Consider the following 19,035-nt stretch of genomic DNA (forward strand, 5'->3'; position numbering starts at 1 on the left):
CCTGCTGTAGTAAACCAACATATGTCCATTACTGAAAATGGAAGGTGCATGGAGCTGCTGGTAAATTCATGTCAAACTCAGGCGACTGCAGTATTTATCAAGAAACATTTGATATAAAAGGAACAGTACGTATCTTTTCAAGTCTGTCTTACTACAATACTCTTATGTCTATATACACATTAAAAGAGTTAAGTCACTGTAATTATCCCTGCTTTTAATACAGACTGTGAAGTGCTGCCTTACAATGTGAGCTAGTGGAGATAATATCCACAGTCCTCATTCTGTGCAAAAGATTCATCTGAACTGACTAAAATGAGGCTTCAGCTGTCAGATTTAGACAATTGAAACTTTTTGCTAAGCCTGTGTAGGGATGGTTTGTTTCTGGATCCATTTCACTACCCAGGGTGTCCTCAGACTAAACGTGAAATGAATTTTCGCCTCGCTGTAGTGGGTATTCAGACCGAAAATATTCCCTGTGCTAAAAATTCAAGAGACTTTGGAGATGCTTGTTGTTTAAGGTACTGACAAAATGATGAAAAAGGATCCAGGAAGTCTTAGCTTGAGTTAAAATTTGAGGGTTTAATGGATGCCAGAACACTATTACTACACTACTGCTTTATCTTTCATTGTGAGGATTGTGAGGTAAAGAACAGAAATACAGCTCTGATGTCACAAAGTAATGACTTTGACTGCCCAACAGTCAAACAGTTGGGCAGTCTGCATTGGCAGACAATGTCAAATAACTCGAACTAGCTGAGCCAGGTTCAGCTTTTTGAAACTGTGGTCACATTCAAATGAATGAGCGGGCTGCGCTCATTCATTTGCGCTCAACTCCATTAGGTGAACTGTAATTGTTGATACAGTTCCCACCCTGTGGAACAGCACAGCTCTTTGATGTTGTCCTAAACAGTCCAATAATGGAAACTATATGTAAATGTTATCATGAGCAGCAAAGCCTCCAATAATGATACATAATGAACAAAAAAATGTTATAGACCACTAAAATCACAAGCATAAATTATAATTAGATGAATCCATTTCTTTGCTATGCGGGAAAACTTTGGCGCCACCTTATCTATCAATTAAAACAACATGTAACCGACGTCTTACTAAAGAACAGAAAGAGATGTTGTTCACCACATACCTCTTTGGGCTGGTGTTTGTTCTTCAGTTAACACTGATGACGGTCGACCCAGCAGGCCTGTGAAGCAGCAGGGTAAGGAGTGCAGGCGTTTTGTTGGAGCTTCTGGGTTTCAGGAGGACGAAGTGAAGTGGAACTCTAAAGTGAAGCACTCTCAGTGTGCGGGAAAGAGTTCTCTCCTGCACCTACTGTAATTGGAAAAGAAGGGCATGGAGGGGTGGGTGGTGGGCGACAACCAGAAGAGAGACAGAGAGAGGGAGGGAGAAAGAGACTAAGAGGACAGGTTAGAAAATGGTCCTCCCATAATAACACTGTTAACCCTGTGACACAGTTTCAGGTAAAGCCCAGGTGGATGAAAAACTTTGTTGAGAGTTGTTATGAAACTCATCATGGAATCATTTGCTTGGGGAACGATTCGTCTAAAATGAGATGTCTTCCTCACCTTTCATCTCATCCTCTCCCATCTTCTTTTTCTCATCTCACCTCTTCCTCCCTCTGCTTTTTACTTGCTTTAACAGAGTCTTTACACTGCAGAGAAACATGCAGAATTGTTTCAGGTATAAAACAATAACCAAGCTTAACTGATGTGCATCGTCTCACTGGGGAAGTGTTATAGTTTAAGGTAATTCCACAGAGTAAATGACACACCACAATTAGCTAAAAAAAAAAGTAGAACTTGTGCTGTAAGACGTGACCTCACTGTATGGAAAAATATTCCCTGGTGATGTTGAATATAATTAGTGAAGAATACCCCTCAAATCAGGTCACATAGTCTTTCACAAACACCAATCCCCAGGCACCGTCACTCTAATGAATGAAATATATCTGTAGATGTTTGTTAGGGATCCAGACAACCTCAGAAGTATCTACTTGTGTACATACTTTTTGTGGACTTTAATATATCTTACTTTTAGACCCTTTAATTTCTTAATTCAGTCTAGTACAACAGCTCAGACAGTCAGCTTCACAGAAGACTCCAGAGGGCTGTCATCATGTCATCCAAAATCATTGGCATCCCACTTCCAACAATAAAATCCTTTTACTGAAAAGGAAAAGTAAAAAGCATAAAAAGAGAGCATAAAATAATCTTATCTCCCATCGACTGCCCCCTAGTGGATCAGTATGTAACTGTTGCACTATGTGCGCAGTATTATTGAGATCTGATGAGGTTGTGTTGTGGTTCTGTGACAGTGTCAGTGGAAGCGTTCTGATACACACTATCCCAAAGTCAATGTCCATCAGCTTAGCTGTTTGATTTTGGATGGATTCATAAAGTCCATGGTTTAGGACAAATCCTCATGTGTCTGATGACCCTCTGACCTTTGTGTACCATCGTCAAGAAGACATTGTACTCAAGAAATATCCACATTTAATGAGCCTTCAAACTCACTGAGCAGATTCGTATTTCACAGATGATAAAGCTCTTTCCATTTAAGACAATGGGCATTTCTCTCTCTGCTGCCCTCTGATCAAAATGTCAGTTGTGAACACAAGACATCTCATAACCTAATAGGTATAAAATTTGAATTTAATGACCTGATTACATGTTTAGCTGCATGTCTCTCTATAATGGTTTTATTGTAGTGTTCAATGAATAGAGGTCACTGGTTATTTAGATCTAATTTATTGGACATATGGGGGTGAAAATCTAAAAAAACAGCCTTGGGTTAAGAAAATTAAAGGGTGAGAAACTGATTCAGCAAGAATGAGGCAGAAGATTTGTTCAGTATCTTGTCATGTTCACAGAATCAAGGTATTCAGCCCTGTTCCAAACACTAGACAGCTTGTTATGCTGTGAGAACAACGTCCATAAGAAACTGCATGTTGACTCCTGCACTGCCTCTTCTTAAGAGTGTGCTCTTTCACTGGATTTTTATCTTATACACAAATGATTGCAGAAACAATTATTATAACAGGCATGTGTGGAAATTTGCTCATGACTCACTGCCACCCATTTAAATAACAATAAATCGGAATCTCCTGAATGGAGAGTTTGATTCTGACACAGGGGTACTTCATTTTGGTTAACAATGCAGGATGTCCACGGGTTGATATTGTGCTTTAGAAGTGGAAAATTCCCAGTCAATTAAAGTAATTAGTCAAACAGCCAAAATCCAACTCACAAGCAGCGGACCTGGGGCTTTTGGGGACCCTAGGGGTCTGATGAAGGCCTGACCCACTGCCTCACAGTACATGTAGGATGTGCTTTATCATTACATCTGTGTGTGACTGTGTACAGAATAAGCCCAGCATGAGGCAACTGTGTACCAACAGTACCTCGTGAGGTAGCGTAAACTGTTGTTGCCAGTCTGTGAAAAACTGTTAACCAAACTTTTTTTTTAGCAGAAAAGCAGTCAAAGAAAGGTGCAAAGTTACAGGTATAACTTGAAATTAAGCTTGGTCAACCTAAAGCCAACCAACCAAATGTTTTTGCCAGTCTATCTGAGCCAACTGCCAACCCTTCTACTCTAATTTATAACAGATTCAGAGGGGCTTATGGCCTGATTTGATTCTATTAAAGCTAATGCTATAGGCAAGTTCTTAGACCCAAGAGAAATTACCAGACATCAACTCAGTTTCCTTGGTGTAAGGTGTCTTTCTTTTTTTAAATTCTATTCAATTTTATTTATATAGCGCCTTCCACAATCAAAATAGTCTCAAAGCGCTTTACAGAGACCCAGAGCCTGACCACAGAGCAAGCATTTAAGGCGACAGTGGCCAGAAAAAAAATCCTCTTTAACAGGAAGAAACTTTGAGCAGAACCTGGCTTAAATTGGGGACCCTCCTGGCGATGGCTGGACTGGGTGAAAGGAGGAAAAGGTGTCTATGGGACTCATGACCCAGTTTACGACACTGTCTGAGGTTACCACCCAAAACTGTGATGAACTCTGTTTTGTTTTGGGTTTTTTTTTTGTTTTTTTTGTTTGTTTGTTTGTTTTTGTTTGTTTGTTTGTTTTTTGGTAATGTGTGTTTTTTTTTAATTTCCCCACTTTTCGCGTGCCTCTGAACGCATCAGGATCACAGGCGCCAGAGCAGCAGCCAAAACAAAACGTCAGCGCTCCGACCCCTTGGAAGTGACAGGAGCGTAGCCAATCAGATTCAACCCGACGTAGCGTGCGCACACACGGCTACGTGCCAAGCTGCATGGTACGTGCAGTGTAGCCAGCGTTCTCTTGTGTTGTCGTTTGTTTTTCACCTGCCCATGTGTGTTACCTCGTGTTTAAAAGGCTTCTGGACCTGAGGTGTGTGACACAGCCTTTGTGTGCTCTATGGCAAGAGTGAACCCGGTCGGAATGTGTGATACGCAGGACTACGACTTGTGTTCAAACTGCTAGCCACTTTTAGCTTTCTAATCTCAGCTAGTAACGTAACGCTAGCTTTTAACCTTACCAAATACGGTTAGTAAGATAACTAGTTAAATAGCTGGACAACTGCTGGTCTTGCTGTTTACTTGCCTGCCTGAGTAAACACTCTAGTCAGAAAATAATCCCACTAAGTTCCAGACGGGTCAGCTAAGGAAGAGCTTGGCGGACCTGGTGACCTTCCTTGACAGCTGGGTGTGTATCTTCTTAACTTGAATTTTGTGAATGGACTATAACTACACCTGGCCTGAGGACTGACATGACCCGGTCTGTCAGTTGCGCAACAGCAGTACCGAGCAGGACCCGTTTTCAGCACTTATAACTGGACGTTTAATAGAGTTTATGGTTGTGTGTTCACTTGCAAGAATGACTCGCCGTTCAGTCATGAACCTGGTGTGCCTGGGGAATCGAGCTGTCAGCCTGCTGTATGGAAACTCCCTTCGGCCCCTCCACACTTCAGTATGCAACTCTTCATCACAACCGAAAGCAGGATTCAAACCGGAAAAAGTAGCAGTGGTCACAAAGACTACGCGATATGAGTTTGAACAGCAGCGGTATCGCTATGCAGGGCTGTCAGAAGAGGATTTAAAACAGCTGGTAAGACTGCATGTCGCTCTGAGCGTGCTTGTTACCCCCACAGGCCAAACAATCATCAACATTTTTCGTGTTACATTTTGCTGTGCCTGTGTTTTTCAGCTTGCCATGAAGGGCTCCAGCTACAGCGGCCTGCTGGAAAGACACAACATCCACACTAACAATGTAGAACACATTGTGAAAAGTCTGCGGTAAGAAGGGCCCCACATTACAGAAAGACAGCCATGTTCCTCACAGGAACACAGGGAGGATTTGCTGGTTTGCAGCCGGGGACACAATGTGTAAAAAGTCTGTTTAATATATATTTTTTTATGTTTGCAGGAGAGAAGGCATCGACGTACGAGTCGTGAAGAGAGGAGAATATGATGAAGAAGTGGTGCGATGGGCTGATGCCATTATCTCAGCTGGAGGTGGGAATTTCACATTATTTGGTCATTTGAAATTGAAGTTTTTCTAATTTTTCCACTCTAGGAATTTGTCAGAATTTGTAAATGTGGGCTTTTATGGTCATTGTTGCTAACAGTGAATAAAAGAATCTTCCTTGGACGCCAACTATTGTGTCCAGGCATGACATACAGAATGGACAGGACTTTAACTTATTCGGGGGGGTCACATGAACAAAGGCTTCAGACAACGGATGCAAATACACAATACAAGTTCTCTAACTGCAGTTTGTTTTGTTAGGTGATGGGACAATGCTACTTGTTGCCAGTAAGGTTTTAAGCAAGGACAAACCAGTAATTGGAGTAAACACTGACCCTGAGAGGTAAAGCACTGAACTGAACACTGTTTGAGAATAGGTTGGACTGTTGAATGTTTAAAGAATAAATGGATCACTTGTTGTTTTGTAGCTCTTTGAAAAGTGTTAGGAAGTTAGTCCATAAACATCTGAGTGAGCTTCATCCACACTAACAGGCCTATATTCAGGTGAGTTTATTATATGTCTCTCTTTCAACTGCAGGTCAGAAGGTCATCTGTGCCTGCCTGTACGGTACACTCGTACCTTCCCAGAGGCACTGGAGAAACTCTGTCGTGGTGAGTTCAGGTGCGTATTTACCCACGGTTTTTCTGAGCACTTCTGTGCATCCTTCTGGTGAACATTCCTGTGTGTGTGTGTGTTCTGTCACTCAACTAAGCTACTTCAAAACAGAATCTATATAATAGTAATGTGAGGAGTCATGCAGGAAAGCTCCCAAAATTTCTCACTGCTGTCTTCAGATTGGTAAACATCTTTGGACTGTTGCCCCGTTCATGAGCTTAGAGTTCAAGACAAGTTTAAACCTGTGTTGTCTGGAAAAAGTCACATGGTGTTTAAACCCCCACTTCAGTGTCCTCAGACTCTGTGGGACAGCCTAAATCCAGTTACTGTGCCCTGTATAAATCAACTAACTGCAAGTAGAGGTCACTGTAACTGAAGTTCATACTGAACCTGTAGTTCAGGGTTGTTTCAGTGAAGTGCAGGTCAGAGTTTTGTAGAAGTTACCATGAAAGTTTGATGTGGTGATTTTCAGGTCAGAAGATGTCTTCATGTTTAGGTTAATAGTTATATACATTTGTGATGTTTAAGTTAAGTATAGCTGAGGCAGGTCCTCAATACTACTTTGAAAATGCTACCTAACCTAGTTCTCAATCAGATTTATCCAGGTTTAAACTCAGACATCTCAACGCCTTCTGACCTGCTAATCACAAAATCAGGGCTTACTGGGTCTGCCTGCCTATTATGGCCTATTGTGAATTTAATACATTAATTGTGTCCGTCTCAAACATGATTGAGAGGACATTATTGATTGTCTGACACACTGAGACCAGTTCATTGATAATCCACCAAAAATCCCTTATTGTTTGGTTGAGTCTCAGCGCTCTCGTCTGCCGTGTTTCCATCAGCAGCTGTAAGAAGGCAACTCTTTGCCAGTACATTCATTTGGTCTTATGCCGACCGACTTGAGCCATATGTGACAAAACACAGCCCTCGCATTCGTGTGAATGGAGCCAGTTTGTTGACCCAGCGGGGGGGCAGGGGGCAACACGGAGGGCCTCGGCAAAAACAATGCAGCGTGGTTCAACTTTTGCTGAAATGCAACACGACGCCATGCAGCAAGTCACTGGTATTGGCCAGTCAAGTGCATGCACGTGCACATTCCTGGCAGACCACTTTGTGAACAAAGTAGTTCTGCTGTTTGGTTAGAGGATCAGCGTAACAAAGATAAAATGATTTCTGCTGTGATAAGAGTTGTAAAATCTGGTCTGCAGTGTTTTTGCATCTTATAAACTTTTAAATGTTTTAATCTGTTTCTCCGACGGGATTTCACGCATTGTATTCTATTGTGTAACTGGTATTTTAAACAGCACGCCACCACCTATGACATAACAGCTTTTTAAGACAATACTGTAGTGGGACTGTGTGTCTGCCATCTTGTTGTGGAGGTCTCCTGTCTCCCAGTGGCTGAAGTTTTATACATTTTAGTTTAGTTTTTGTTTTTTATGCTCAGCCTAATATCAGACCAAGGACCATCCAAAAAGTTGTGTGTACATTTTTAATGTAGTCTGCTAGAATGTTTATATCTCTCTCTTATAAGGCAAAGTAAATACACCTTTAGCTTGCTGTACAGTTGTGACCTCAGATACAATTTAAACCTGATTCTTCAGTTAACAGATATATTTGTATACATAAGATAAAACAAAAACAATTTAACAGACGACCACTGGTTTAGTTGAAGCCTAATGTTGCTTTGAGGCAGCAGATCTTGCCCCACCCCATCCCCATCACCTCTCCTGTGCTGTGTTCAGGTGGCTTTGGCGTCAGAGGATCCGTTTGCACTTGGAGGGCACGGGAATCAATCCCACGCCGGTGGACCTGCACGAACAGCAGCTGAGCCTGGAGCAGCACAGCCAAGCCCACCGCCTCACCACCATGGACAGCCAGCGGAGTATGACTCCCCCACCCAACATGTGTACCTGTCTGTCTGTGTCCTCCTGTCTGCTCTCCTGTGTGATTCCCCTGTTACTTTTTCACTAGTAGAAATATGTGGATTAGAAGTTTAGATTGATTATATATCAGGAGTTTGATCACTATATATCTAGAAATTGTTTTTGTTCTCCAGTTGTTCCTGTACTAATTTTGAAAGCTTTCTCAGGGACAGGAAGTCTACACGAGAGATTCTCCAAGCCCAGTCTCCTACCTATCAGAAGCCTGAATGAAATCTTCATCGGAGAATCGCTGTCGTCCAGGTACCTCAGTCATCTAAACCAACGCACATACCTCCATTTAAACCTGTGTGCCAATGTCTGTGTGTGCATGTTATAACCCTCATTAATGCCCAGCCCCTTCACCACCACCTTGCTTGTCCATCCAGCACTCATCAGGGGAATCTCTGTCCACCACAGGGTGAAGTTAAAATCCTTCAAACACCATGTTAACCTCTTGCTCCATAGGGCTTCCTACTATGAGATCTCTGTGGATGACGGCCCATGGGAAAAGCAGAAGAGTTCAGGACTCAGCATTTGCACAGGAACAGGATCCAAAGCCTGGTACACTTAAGTATAATCACCTTTCAGCTTTGCAGAGAGTTGAGACATGGCTCGGGGTTAACATTAGTACCTAAGAGACAGCATTTTAGCGAATCTTAGCAGCAGCACAAGACTTCAAAGACTGAAAAATCGACCTAAAGGCCCAGTTCAACAGGCCAAACAGGCTGAAACAGCACACTGTTGAGGCACATACTAATCTCTACTATTCTCAGTCTTACCAGTAGTGGGGGTGAAATGTTTATCCTGAGGATAGTGCTAGAGGAAAGGTCATGGAAAAGGAGTTTACTTCCTTAAAGGCATTTACGCATTCATCAAATTCCATGGCAGTTTTCTCTTTGCAGAGTTTAAAACAGATCCACTGACCAAACTGCAAAGCTACAAATGAAATCAGGAGACGCTTAGCTTAGCATAACGACTGGAAGCAGGGGAAACGGCCAACTCTGTCCAAAGCGAACTAAATCCATCGTCTACCAGCAAGATAACTAATTAAAACATTTGTCTTGCTCTTCTCTCAGTTTTTATTCTAAGCTAAAATATCTGTCTCCTCATCATCAGTGGAATCAATTTGTTCCCACTCTGAATTCAAGTAATTGATTTAATTAATGTGTTTCACACTTTCAAGATTTAGTATTACTTTTAAATTAGTATTTATTTTTGCATTGAAAAATATTCTTAGATCTCAAGCCCTGCATAGATTTACAATAGTGGAATGTGTTTCCAGTGTATAGTAAGGCTTCAAAATGGGCCAAAAAAAGTCATACTTTAGTATGGCCTCAAAATGTCATAAAAAATGTCATAGTATAGTAAGGCTTCAAAATGGGCCAAATACAGTCATACTTTAGTATGACCTCAAAATGTGCCAAAAAACGTCATACTTTAGTATGACCTCAAAATGTCATAAAAAACATCATAGTATAGTAAGGCTTCTAAATGGGCCCAAAAAAGTCATACTTTAGTATGACCTCAAAATATCATAAAAAACGTCAAAGTATACTAAGGCATCAAAATGGGCCAAAAAAGTCATACTTTAGTATGACCTCAAAATATGCCAAAAAACATCATAGTATAGTAAGACTTCTAAATGGGCCCAAAAAAGTCATACTTAAATATGGCCTCAAAATGTCATAAAAAATGTCATAGTATAGTAAGACGTCAAAATCGGCCAAAAAAAGTCAAAAAATTTTTTGGCCTCAAAATGTCATAAAAAACGTCATAGTATACTAAGGCGTCAAAATTGGCCAAAAAAAGTCATAATTTAGTATGGCCTCAAAATGTCATAAAAAACATCATAGTATAGTAAGGTGTCAGAATGGGAGAAAATAAGTCAAAATTTTTTTTGACCTCAAAATATCATAAAAAACGTCATAGTATAGAAGGGCTTCAAAATTGGCCCAAAAAAGTCATACTTTAGTATGGCCTCAAAATATCATAGAAAACGTCATAGTATAGTAAGGCGTAAAACTCGGCCAAAAAAACTCAAAATTTTTTTTGACCTCAAAATGTCATAAAAAACGTCATAGAATAGTAAGGCGTCAAAATTGTCCAAAAAACTTCATACTTTAGTATGGCCTCAAAATGTCATAAAAAACGTCATAGTATAGTAAGGCTTCAAAATGGGCCCAAAAAAGTCATACTTTAGTATGGCCTCAAAATATCATAAAAAACATCATAGTATAGTAAGGCTTCAAAATAGGCCAAAAAAAGTCAAAATTTTTTTTGACCTCAAAATATCATAAAACATGTCATAGTATAGTAAGGCTTTAAAATGGGCCAAAAAACGTCAACATTTTTTTTGACCTCAAAATGTCATAAAAAACGTCATAGTATAGTAAGGCTTCAAAATGGGCTAAAAAAAGTCATACTTTAGTATGACCTCAAATTTGCCAAGAAACGTCATAGTATAGTAAGGCGTCAAAATGGGCCAAAAAAAGTCAAAAAAAATTTTAACCTCAAAATGTCATAAAAAACGTCATAGTATAGTAAGACGTGAAAAATGGGCTAAAAAAAGTCATACTTTAGTATGACCTCAAAATGTGCCAAGAAACGTCATAGTATAGTAAGGCGTCAAAATGGGCCAAAAAAAGTCACACTTTAGTATGGCCTCAAAATATCATAAAAAAACGTCATAGTATAGTAAGGCTTCAAAATGGGCCCAAAAAAGTCATACTTTAGTATGGCCTCAAAATGTCATAAAAAAACGTCATAGTATAGTAAGGAGTCAAAATCGGCCAAAAAAACTCAAAATTTTTTTTGACCTCAAAATGTCATAAAAAACGTCATAGTATAGTAAGGCTTCAAAATGGGCTAAAAAAAGTCATACTTTAGTATGACCTCAAAATGTGCCAAGAAACGTCATAGTATAGTAAGGCGTCAAAATGGGCCAAAAAAAGTCATACTTTAGTATGGTCTCAAAATGTCATAAAAAACGTCATAGTATAGTAAGGCTTCAAAAATGGGCCAAAAAAAGTCATACTTTAGTATGGCCTCAAAATGTCACAAAAAACGTCATAGTATAGTAAGGCTTCAAAATAGGCCAAAAAAAGTCAAAAAATTTTTTGACCAAAAAATATCATAAAAAACGTCATAGTATAGTAAGGCTTCAAAATGGGCCCAAAAAAGTCATACTTTAGTATGGCCTCAAAATATCATAAAAAACATGATATTATAGTAAGGCTTCAAAATAGGCCAAAAAAAGTCAAAATTTTTTTTGATCTCAAAATATCATAAAACATGTCATAGAATAGTAAGGCGTCAAAATCAGCCAAAAAAGTCAAAAAAAAATTTTGCCTCAAAATATCATATAAGACATTATAGTATAGTAAGACGTCAAAGTCGGCCAAAAAAAGTCAAAATTTTTTTTGGCCTCAAAATATCATAAACAACGTCATAGTATAGTAAGGCTTCAAAATGGGCCAAAAAAAGTCATACTTTAGTATGGCCTCAAAATATCATAAAAAACGTCATAGTATAGTAAGGCGTCAAAATCAGCCAAAAAAAGTCAAAAAATTTTTTGGCCTCAAAATGTCATAAAAAACGTCATAGTATAGTAAGGCTTCAAAATGGGCCAAAAAAAGTCATACTTTAGTATGGCCTCAAAATGTCATAAAAAACGTCGTAGTATAGTAAGGCGTCAAAATCGGCCAAAAAAAGTCATACTTTAGTATGGCCTCAAAATGTCATAAAAAATGTCATAGTATAGTAAGGCTTCAAAATGGGCCAAAAAAAGTCAAACATTTTTTTGACCTCAAAATATCATAAAAAACGTCATAGTATAGTAAGGCTTCAAAATGGGCCAAAAAAACTCAAAAAATTTTTTGACCTCAAAATATCATAAAAAACGTCATAGTATAGTAAGGTTTCAAAATGGGCCAAAAAAAGTCATACTTTAGTATAGCCTCAAAATATCATAAACAACGTCATAGTATAGTAAGGCGTCAAAATGGGCCAAAAAAAATCAAAATTTTTTTTGACCTCAAAATGTCATAAAAAACGTCATAGTATAGTAAGGCGTCAAAATCAGCCAAAAAAAGTCAAAAATTTTTTTGACCTCAAAATATCATAAAAAACGTCATAGTATAGTAAGGCTTCAAAATCGGCCAAAAAAAGTCAAAAATTTTTTTGACCTCAAAATATCATAAAAAACATCATAGTATAGTAAGACGTCAAAATGGGCCAAAAAAAGTCATACTTTAGTATGGCCTCAAAATGTCATAAAAAACGTCATAGTATAGTAAGGCTTCAAAATGGGCCAAAAAAAGTAAAAAAATTTTTTGACCTCAAAATATCATAAAAAACGTCATAGTATAGTAAGGCTTCAAAATGGGCCAAAAAAAGTCAAAAATTTTTTTGACCTCAAAATGTCATAAAAAACGTCATAGTATAGTAAGGCTTCAAAATGGGCCAAAAAAACTCAAAAATTTTTTTGACCTCAAAATATCATAAAAAACGTCATAGCATAGTAAGGCGTCAAAATCGGCCAAAAAAACTCAACATTTTTTTTGACCTCAAAATGTCATAAAAAACGTCATAGTATAGTAAGGCTTCAAAATGGGCCAAAAAAAGTCATACTTTAGTATGGCCTCAAAATGTCATAAAAAACGTCATAGTATAGTAAGGCGTCAAAATCAGCCAAAAAAAGTCAAAAATTTTTTTGACCTCAAAATATCATAAAAAATGTCATAGTATAGTAAGGCGTCAAAATGGGCCAAAAAAAGTCATACTTTAGTATGGCCTCAAAATGTCATAAAAAACGTCATAGTATAGTAAGGCTTCAAAATGGGCCAAAAAAAGTCAAGATTTTTTTTGACCTCAAAATGTCATAAAAAACGTCATAGTATAGTAAGGCGTCAAAATCAGCCAAAAAAAGTCAAAAATTTTTTTGACCTCAAAATGTCATAAAAAACGTCATAGTATAGTAAGACTTCAAAATGGGCTAAAAAAAGTCATACTTTAGTATGACCTCAAAATGTGCCAAGAAACGTCATAGTATAGTAAGGCTTCAAAATGGGCCAAAAAAAGTCATACTTTAGTATGGCCTCAAAATGTCATAAAAAACGTCATAGTATAGTAAGGCGTCAAATTGGGCGAAAAAAAGGCATACTTTAGTATGGCCTCAAAATGTCATAAAAAACGTCATAGTATAGTAAGGCGTCAAAATGGGCGAAAAAAAGGCATACTTTAGTATGGCCTCAAAATGTCATAAAAAACGTCATAGTATAGTAAGGCGTCAAAATCGGCCAAAAAAACTCAACATTTTTTTTGACCTCAAAATGTCATAAAAAATGTCATAGTATAGTAAGGCTTCAAAATGGGCCAAAAAAAGTCATACTTTAGTATGGCCTCAAAATGCCATAAAAAACGTCATAGTATAGTAAGGCGTCAAAATGGGCCAAAAAAAGTCAAAAAATTTTTTGACCTCAAAATATCATAAAAAACGTCATAGTATAGTAAGGCGTCAAAATGGGCCAAAAAAAGTCATACTTTAGTATGGCCTCAAAATGTCATAAAAAACGTCATAGTATAGTAAGGCTTCAAAATGGGCCAAAAAAAGTCAAAAAAATTTTTGACCTCAAAATATAAAAAACGTCATAGTATAGTAAGGCGTCAAAATGGGCCAAAAAAAGTCATACTTTAGTATGGCCTCAAAATGTCATAAAAAACGTCATAGTATAGTAAGGCGTCAAAATGGGCCAAAAAAACTCAAAATTTTTTTTGACCTCAAAATGTCATAAAAAACGTCATAGTATAGTAAGGCGTCAAAATCAGCCAAAAAAAGTCAAAAATTTTTTTGACCTCAAAATGTCATAAAAAACGTCATAGTATAGTAAGGCGTCAAAATGGGCCAAAAAAACTCAAAATTTTTTTTGACCTCAAAATGTCATAAAAAACGTCATAGTATAGTAAGGCGTCAAAATCAGCCAAAAAAAGTCAAAAAATTTTTTGACCTCAAAATGTCATAAAAAACGTCATAGTATAGTAAGACTTCAAAATGGGCTAAAAAAAGCCATACTTTAGTATGACCTCAAAATGTGCCAAGAAACGTCATAGTATAGTAAGGCTTCAAAATGGGCCAAAAAAAGTCAAGATTTTTTTTGACCTCAAAATGTCATAAAAAACGTCATAGTTTAGTAAGGCGTCAAAATCAGCCAAAAAAAGTCAAAAAATTTTTTGACCTCAAAATGTCATAAAAAACGTCATAGTATAGTAAGACTTCAAAATGGGCTAAAAAAAGCCATACTTTAGTATGACCTCAAAATGTGCCAAGAAACGTCATAGTATAGTAAGGCTTCAAAATGGGCCAAAAAAAGTCAAGATTTTTTTTGACCTCAAAATGTCATAAAAAACGTCATAGTTTAGTAAGGCGTCAAAATCAGCCAAAAAAAGTCAAAAATTTTTTTGACCTCAAAATATCATAAAAAACGTCATAGTATAGTAAGGCGTCAAAATGGGCCAAAAAAAGTCATACTTTAGTATGGCCTCAAAATGTCATAAAAAATGTCATAGTATAGTAAGGCTTCCAAATGGGCCAAAAAAAGTCAAAAAATTTTTTGACCTCAAAAAATCATAAAAAACGTCATAGTATAGTAAGGCGTCAAAATCGGCCAAAAAAACTCAACATTTTTTTTGACCTCAAAATGTCATAAAAAACGTCATAGTATAGTAAGGCTTCAAAATGGGCCAAAAAAAGTCATACTTTAGTATGGCCTCAAAATGTCATAAAAAATGTCATAGTATAGTAAGGCTTCAAAATGGGCCAAAAAAAGTCATACTTTAGTATGGCCTCAAAATGTCATAAAAAATGTCATAGTATAGTAAGGCTTCAAAATGGGCCAAAAAAAGTCAACATTTTTTTTGACCTCAAAATGTCATAAAAAACGTCATAGTATAGTAAGGCATCAAAATGGGCCAAAAAAAGTCAAAAATTTTTTTGACCTCAAAATATCATAAAAAACGTCATAGTATAGTAAGACGTCAAAATGGGCCAAAAAAAGTCATACTTTAGTATGGCCTCAAAATATCATAAAAAACGTCATAGTATAGTAAGGCTTCAAAATGGGCCAAAAAAAGTCAAAAATTTTTTTGACCTCAAAATGTCATAAAAAACATCATAGTATAGTAAGGCTTCAAAATGGGCCAAAAAAAGTCATACTTTAGTATGGCCTCAAAATGTCATAAAAAATGTCATAGTATAGTAAGGCGTCAAAATGGGCCAAAAAAAGTCATACTTTAGTATGGCCTCAAAATATCATAAAAAACGTCATAGTATAGTAAGGCGTCAAAATGGGCCAAAAAAACTCAAAATTATTTTTGACCTCAAAATGTCATAAAAAACATCATAGTATAGTAAGGCTTCAAAATGGGCCAAAAAAAGTCAAAATTTTTTTTGACCTCAAAATGTCATAAAAAACGTCATAGTATAGTAAGGCGTCAAAATGGGCCAAAAAAACTCAACATTTTTTTTGACCTCAAAATGTCATAAAAAACGTCATAGTATAGTAAGGCGTCAAAATGGGCCAAAAAAAGTCATACTTTAGTATGACCTCAAAATGTCATAAAAAACATCATAGTATAGTAAGGCTTCAAAATGGGCCAAAAAAAGTCATACTTTAGTATGGCCTCAAAATGTCATAAAAAACGTCATAGTATAGTAAGGCGTCAAAATGGGCCAAAAAAAGTCATACTTTAGTATGGCCTCAAAATGTCATAAAAAACGTCATAGTATAGTAAGGCGTCAAAATGGGCCAAAAAAAGTCATACTTTAGTATGACCTCAAAATGTCATAAAAAACGTCATAGTATAGTAAGGCGTCAAAATGGGCCAAAAAAAGTCATACTTTAGTATGGCCTCAAAATGTCATAAAAAACGTCATAGTATAGTAAGGCTTCAAAATGGGCCAAAAAAAGGCAAAAAATTTTTTGGCCTCAAAATATCATAAAAAACGTCATAGTATAGTAAGGCGTCAAAATGGGCCAAAAAAAGTCATACTTTAGTATGGCCTCAAAATGTCATAAAAAACATCATAGTATAGTAAGGCTTCAAAATGGGCCAAAAAAAGTCAAAATTTTTTTTGACCTCAAAATGTCATAAAAAACGTCATAGTATAGTAAGGCGTCAAAATCGGCCAAAAAAACTCAACATTTTTTTTGACCTCAAAATGTCATAAAAAACGTCATAGTATAGTAAGGCGTCAAAATGGGCCAAAAAAAGTCATACTTTAGTATGACCTCAAAATGTCATAAAAAACGTCATAGTATAGTAAGGCTTCAAAATGGGCCAAAAAAACTCAAAATTATTTTTGACCTCAAAATGTCATAAAAAACATCATAGTATAGTAAGGCTTCAAAATGGGCCAAAAAAAGTCATACTTTAGTATGGCCTCAAAATGTCATAAAAAACGTCATAGTATAGTAAGGCGTCAAAATGGGCCAAAAAAAGTCATACTTTAGTATGGCCTCAAAATGTCATAAAAAACGTCATAGTATAGTAAGGCGTCAAAATGGGCCAAAAAAAGTCATACTTTAGTATGACCTCAAAATGTCATAAAAAACGTCATAGTATAGTAAGGCGTCAAAATGGGCCAAAAAAAGTCATACTTTAGTATGACCTCAAAATGTCATAAAAAACGTCATAGTGTAGTAAGGCTTCAAAATCGGCCAAAAAAAGTCAAAAAATTTTTTGACCTAAAAATGTCATAAAAAACGTCATAGTATAGTAAGGCGTCAAAATGGGCCAAAAAAACTCAAAATTTTTTTTGACCTCAAAATGTCATAAAAAACGTCATAGTATAGTAAGGCGTCAAAATCAGCCAAAAAAAGTTAAAAATTTTTTTGACCTCAAAATGTCATAAAAAACGTCATAGTATAGTAAGGCGTCAAAATCGGCCAAAAAAACTCAACATTTTTTTTTACCTCAAAATGTCATAAAAAACGTCATAGTATAGTAAGGCGTCAAAATGGGCCAAAAAAAGTCATACTTTAGTATGGCCTCAAAATGTCATAAAAAACGTCATAGTATAGTAAGGCGTCAAAATGGGCCAAAAAAACTCAAAATTTTTTTTGACCTCAAAATGTCATAAAAAACGTCATAGTATAGTAAGGCGTCAAAATCAGCCAAAAAAAGTCAAAAATTTTTTTGACCTCAAAATGTCATAAAAAACGTCATAGTATAGTAAGGCGTCAAAATGGGCCAAAAAAACTCAAAATTTTTTTTGACCTCAAAATGTCATAAAAAACGTCATAGTATAGTAAGGCGTCAAAATCAGCCAAAAAAAGTCAAAAAATTTTTTGACCTCAAAATGTCATAAAAAACGTCATAGTATAGTAAGACTTCAAAATGGGCTAAAAAAAGCCATACTTTAGTATGACCTCAAAATGTGCCAAGAAACGTCATAGTATAGTAAGGCTTCAAAATGGGCCAAAAAAAGTCAAGATTTTTTTTGACCTCAAAATGTCATAAAAAACGTCATAGTTTAGTAAGGCGTCAAAATCAGCCAAAAAAAGTCAAAAATTTTTTTGACCTCAAAATATCATAAAAAACGTCATAGTATAGTAAGGCGTCAAAATGGGCCAAAAAAAGTCATACTTTAGTATGGCCTCAAAATGTCATAAAAAATGTCATAGTATAGTAAGGCTTCCAAATGGGCCAAAAAAAGTCAAAAAATTTTTTGACCTCAAAAAATCATAAAAAACGTCATAGTATAGTAAGGCGTCAAAATCGGCCAAAAAAACTCAACATTTTTTTTTACCTCAAAATGTCATAAAAAATGTCATAGTATAGTAAGGCTTCAAAATGGGCCAAAAAAAGTCATACTTTAGTATGGCCTCAAAATGCCATAAAAAACGTCATAGTATAGTAAGGATTCAAATTGGCCAAAAAAAGTCAAAATTTTTTCTGACCTCAAAATATCATAAAAAACGTCATAGTATAGTAAGGCGTCAAAATGGGCCAAAAAAAGTCAAGATTTTTTTTGACCTCAAAATGTCATAAAAAACGTCATAGTATAGTAAGGCGTCAAAATCAGCCAAAAAAAGTCAAAAATTTTTTTGACCTCAAAATGTCATAAAAAACGTCATAGTATAGTAAGGCGTCAAAATGGGCCAAAAAAAGTCATACTTTAGTATGGCCTCAAAATGTCATTAAAAACGTCATAGTATAGTAAGGCTTCAAAATGGGCCAAAAAAACTCAAAATTATTTTTGACCTCAAAATGTCATAAAAAACATCATAGTATAGTAAGGCTTCAAAATGGGCCAAAAAAAGTCATACTTTAGTATGACCTCAAAATGTCATAAAAAACGTCATAGTATAGTAAGGCGTCAAAATGGGCCAAAAAAACTCAAAATTTTTTTTGACCTCAAAATGTCATAAAAAACGTCATAGTATAGTAAGGCGTCAAAATCAGCCAAAAAAAGTCAAAAATTTTTTTGACCTCAAAATGTCATAAAAAACGTCATAGTATAGTAAGGCGTCAAAATGGGCCAAAAAAACTCAAAATTTTTTTTGACCTCAAAATGTCATAAAAAACGTCATAGTGTAGTAAGGCTTCAAAATCGGCCAAAAAAAGTCAAAAAATTTTTTGACCTAAAAATGTCATAAAAAACGTCATAGTATAGTAAGGCGTCAAAATGGGCCAAAAAAACTCAAAATTTTTTTTGACCTCAAAATGTCATAAAAAACGTCATAGTATAGTAAGGCGTCAAAATCAGCCAAAAAAAGTTAAAAATTTTTTTGACCTCAAAATGTCATAAAAAACGTCATAGTATAGTAAGGCGTCAAAATCGGCCAAAAAAACTCAACATTTTTTTTTACCTCAAAATGTCATAAAAAACGTCATAGTATAGTAAGGCGTCAAAATGGGCCAAAAAAAGTCATACTTTAGTATGGCCTCAAAATGTCATAAAAAACGTCATAG

General features: G+C 36.3%; 1 protein-coding gene across 5 annotated transcripts in view; it reads left to right on the forward strand.

The window, feature by feature from the left end:
- The first annotated feature begins 4,281 nt into the window (after nt 1–4,281).
- Nucleotides 4,282–19,035, forward strand: part of nadk2 (NAD kinase 2, mitochondrial) — a 48,358-nt gene continuing 33,604 nt past the window's right edge. The window contains exons 1-9 of one of the 5 annotated variants that reach the window (XM_041059697.1): nt 4,282–4,383; nt 4,869–5,100; nt 5,200–5,288; nt 5,419–5,507; nt 5,782–5,863; nt 6,059–6,142; nt 7,885–8,048; nt 8,232–8,325; nt 8,482–8,625. In XM_041059697.1, coding sequence (XP_040915631.1) covers nt 4,870–5,100; nt 5,200–5,288; nt 5,419–5,507; nt 5,782–5,863; nt 6,059–6,142; nt 7,885–8,048; nt 8,232–8,325; nt 8,482–8,625 — 977 coding nt within the window. In that variant the 5' untranslated portion in view covers nt 4,282–4,383; nt 4,869. Of the gene's footprint in view, nt 5,101–5,199; nt 5,289–5,418; nt 5,508–5,781; nt 5,864–6,058; nt 6,143–7,884; nt 8,049–8,231; nt 8,326–8,481; nt 8,626–19,035 lie in introns of all 5 variants that reach the window. The other 4 variants (XM_041059695.1, XM_041059698.1, XM_041059696.1 and 1 more) reach the window with 4 other exon arrangements.

Source organism: Toxotes jaculatrix, chromosome 16 (assembly GCF_017976425.1).
Source record: "Toxotes jaculatrix isolate fToxJac2 chromosome 16, fToxJac2.pri, whole genome shotgun sequence".
Taxonomy (NCBI): domain Eukaryota; kingdom Metazoa; phylum Chordata; class Actinopteri; family Toxotidae; genus Toxotes; species Toxotes jaculatrix.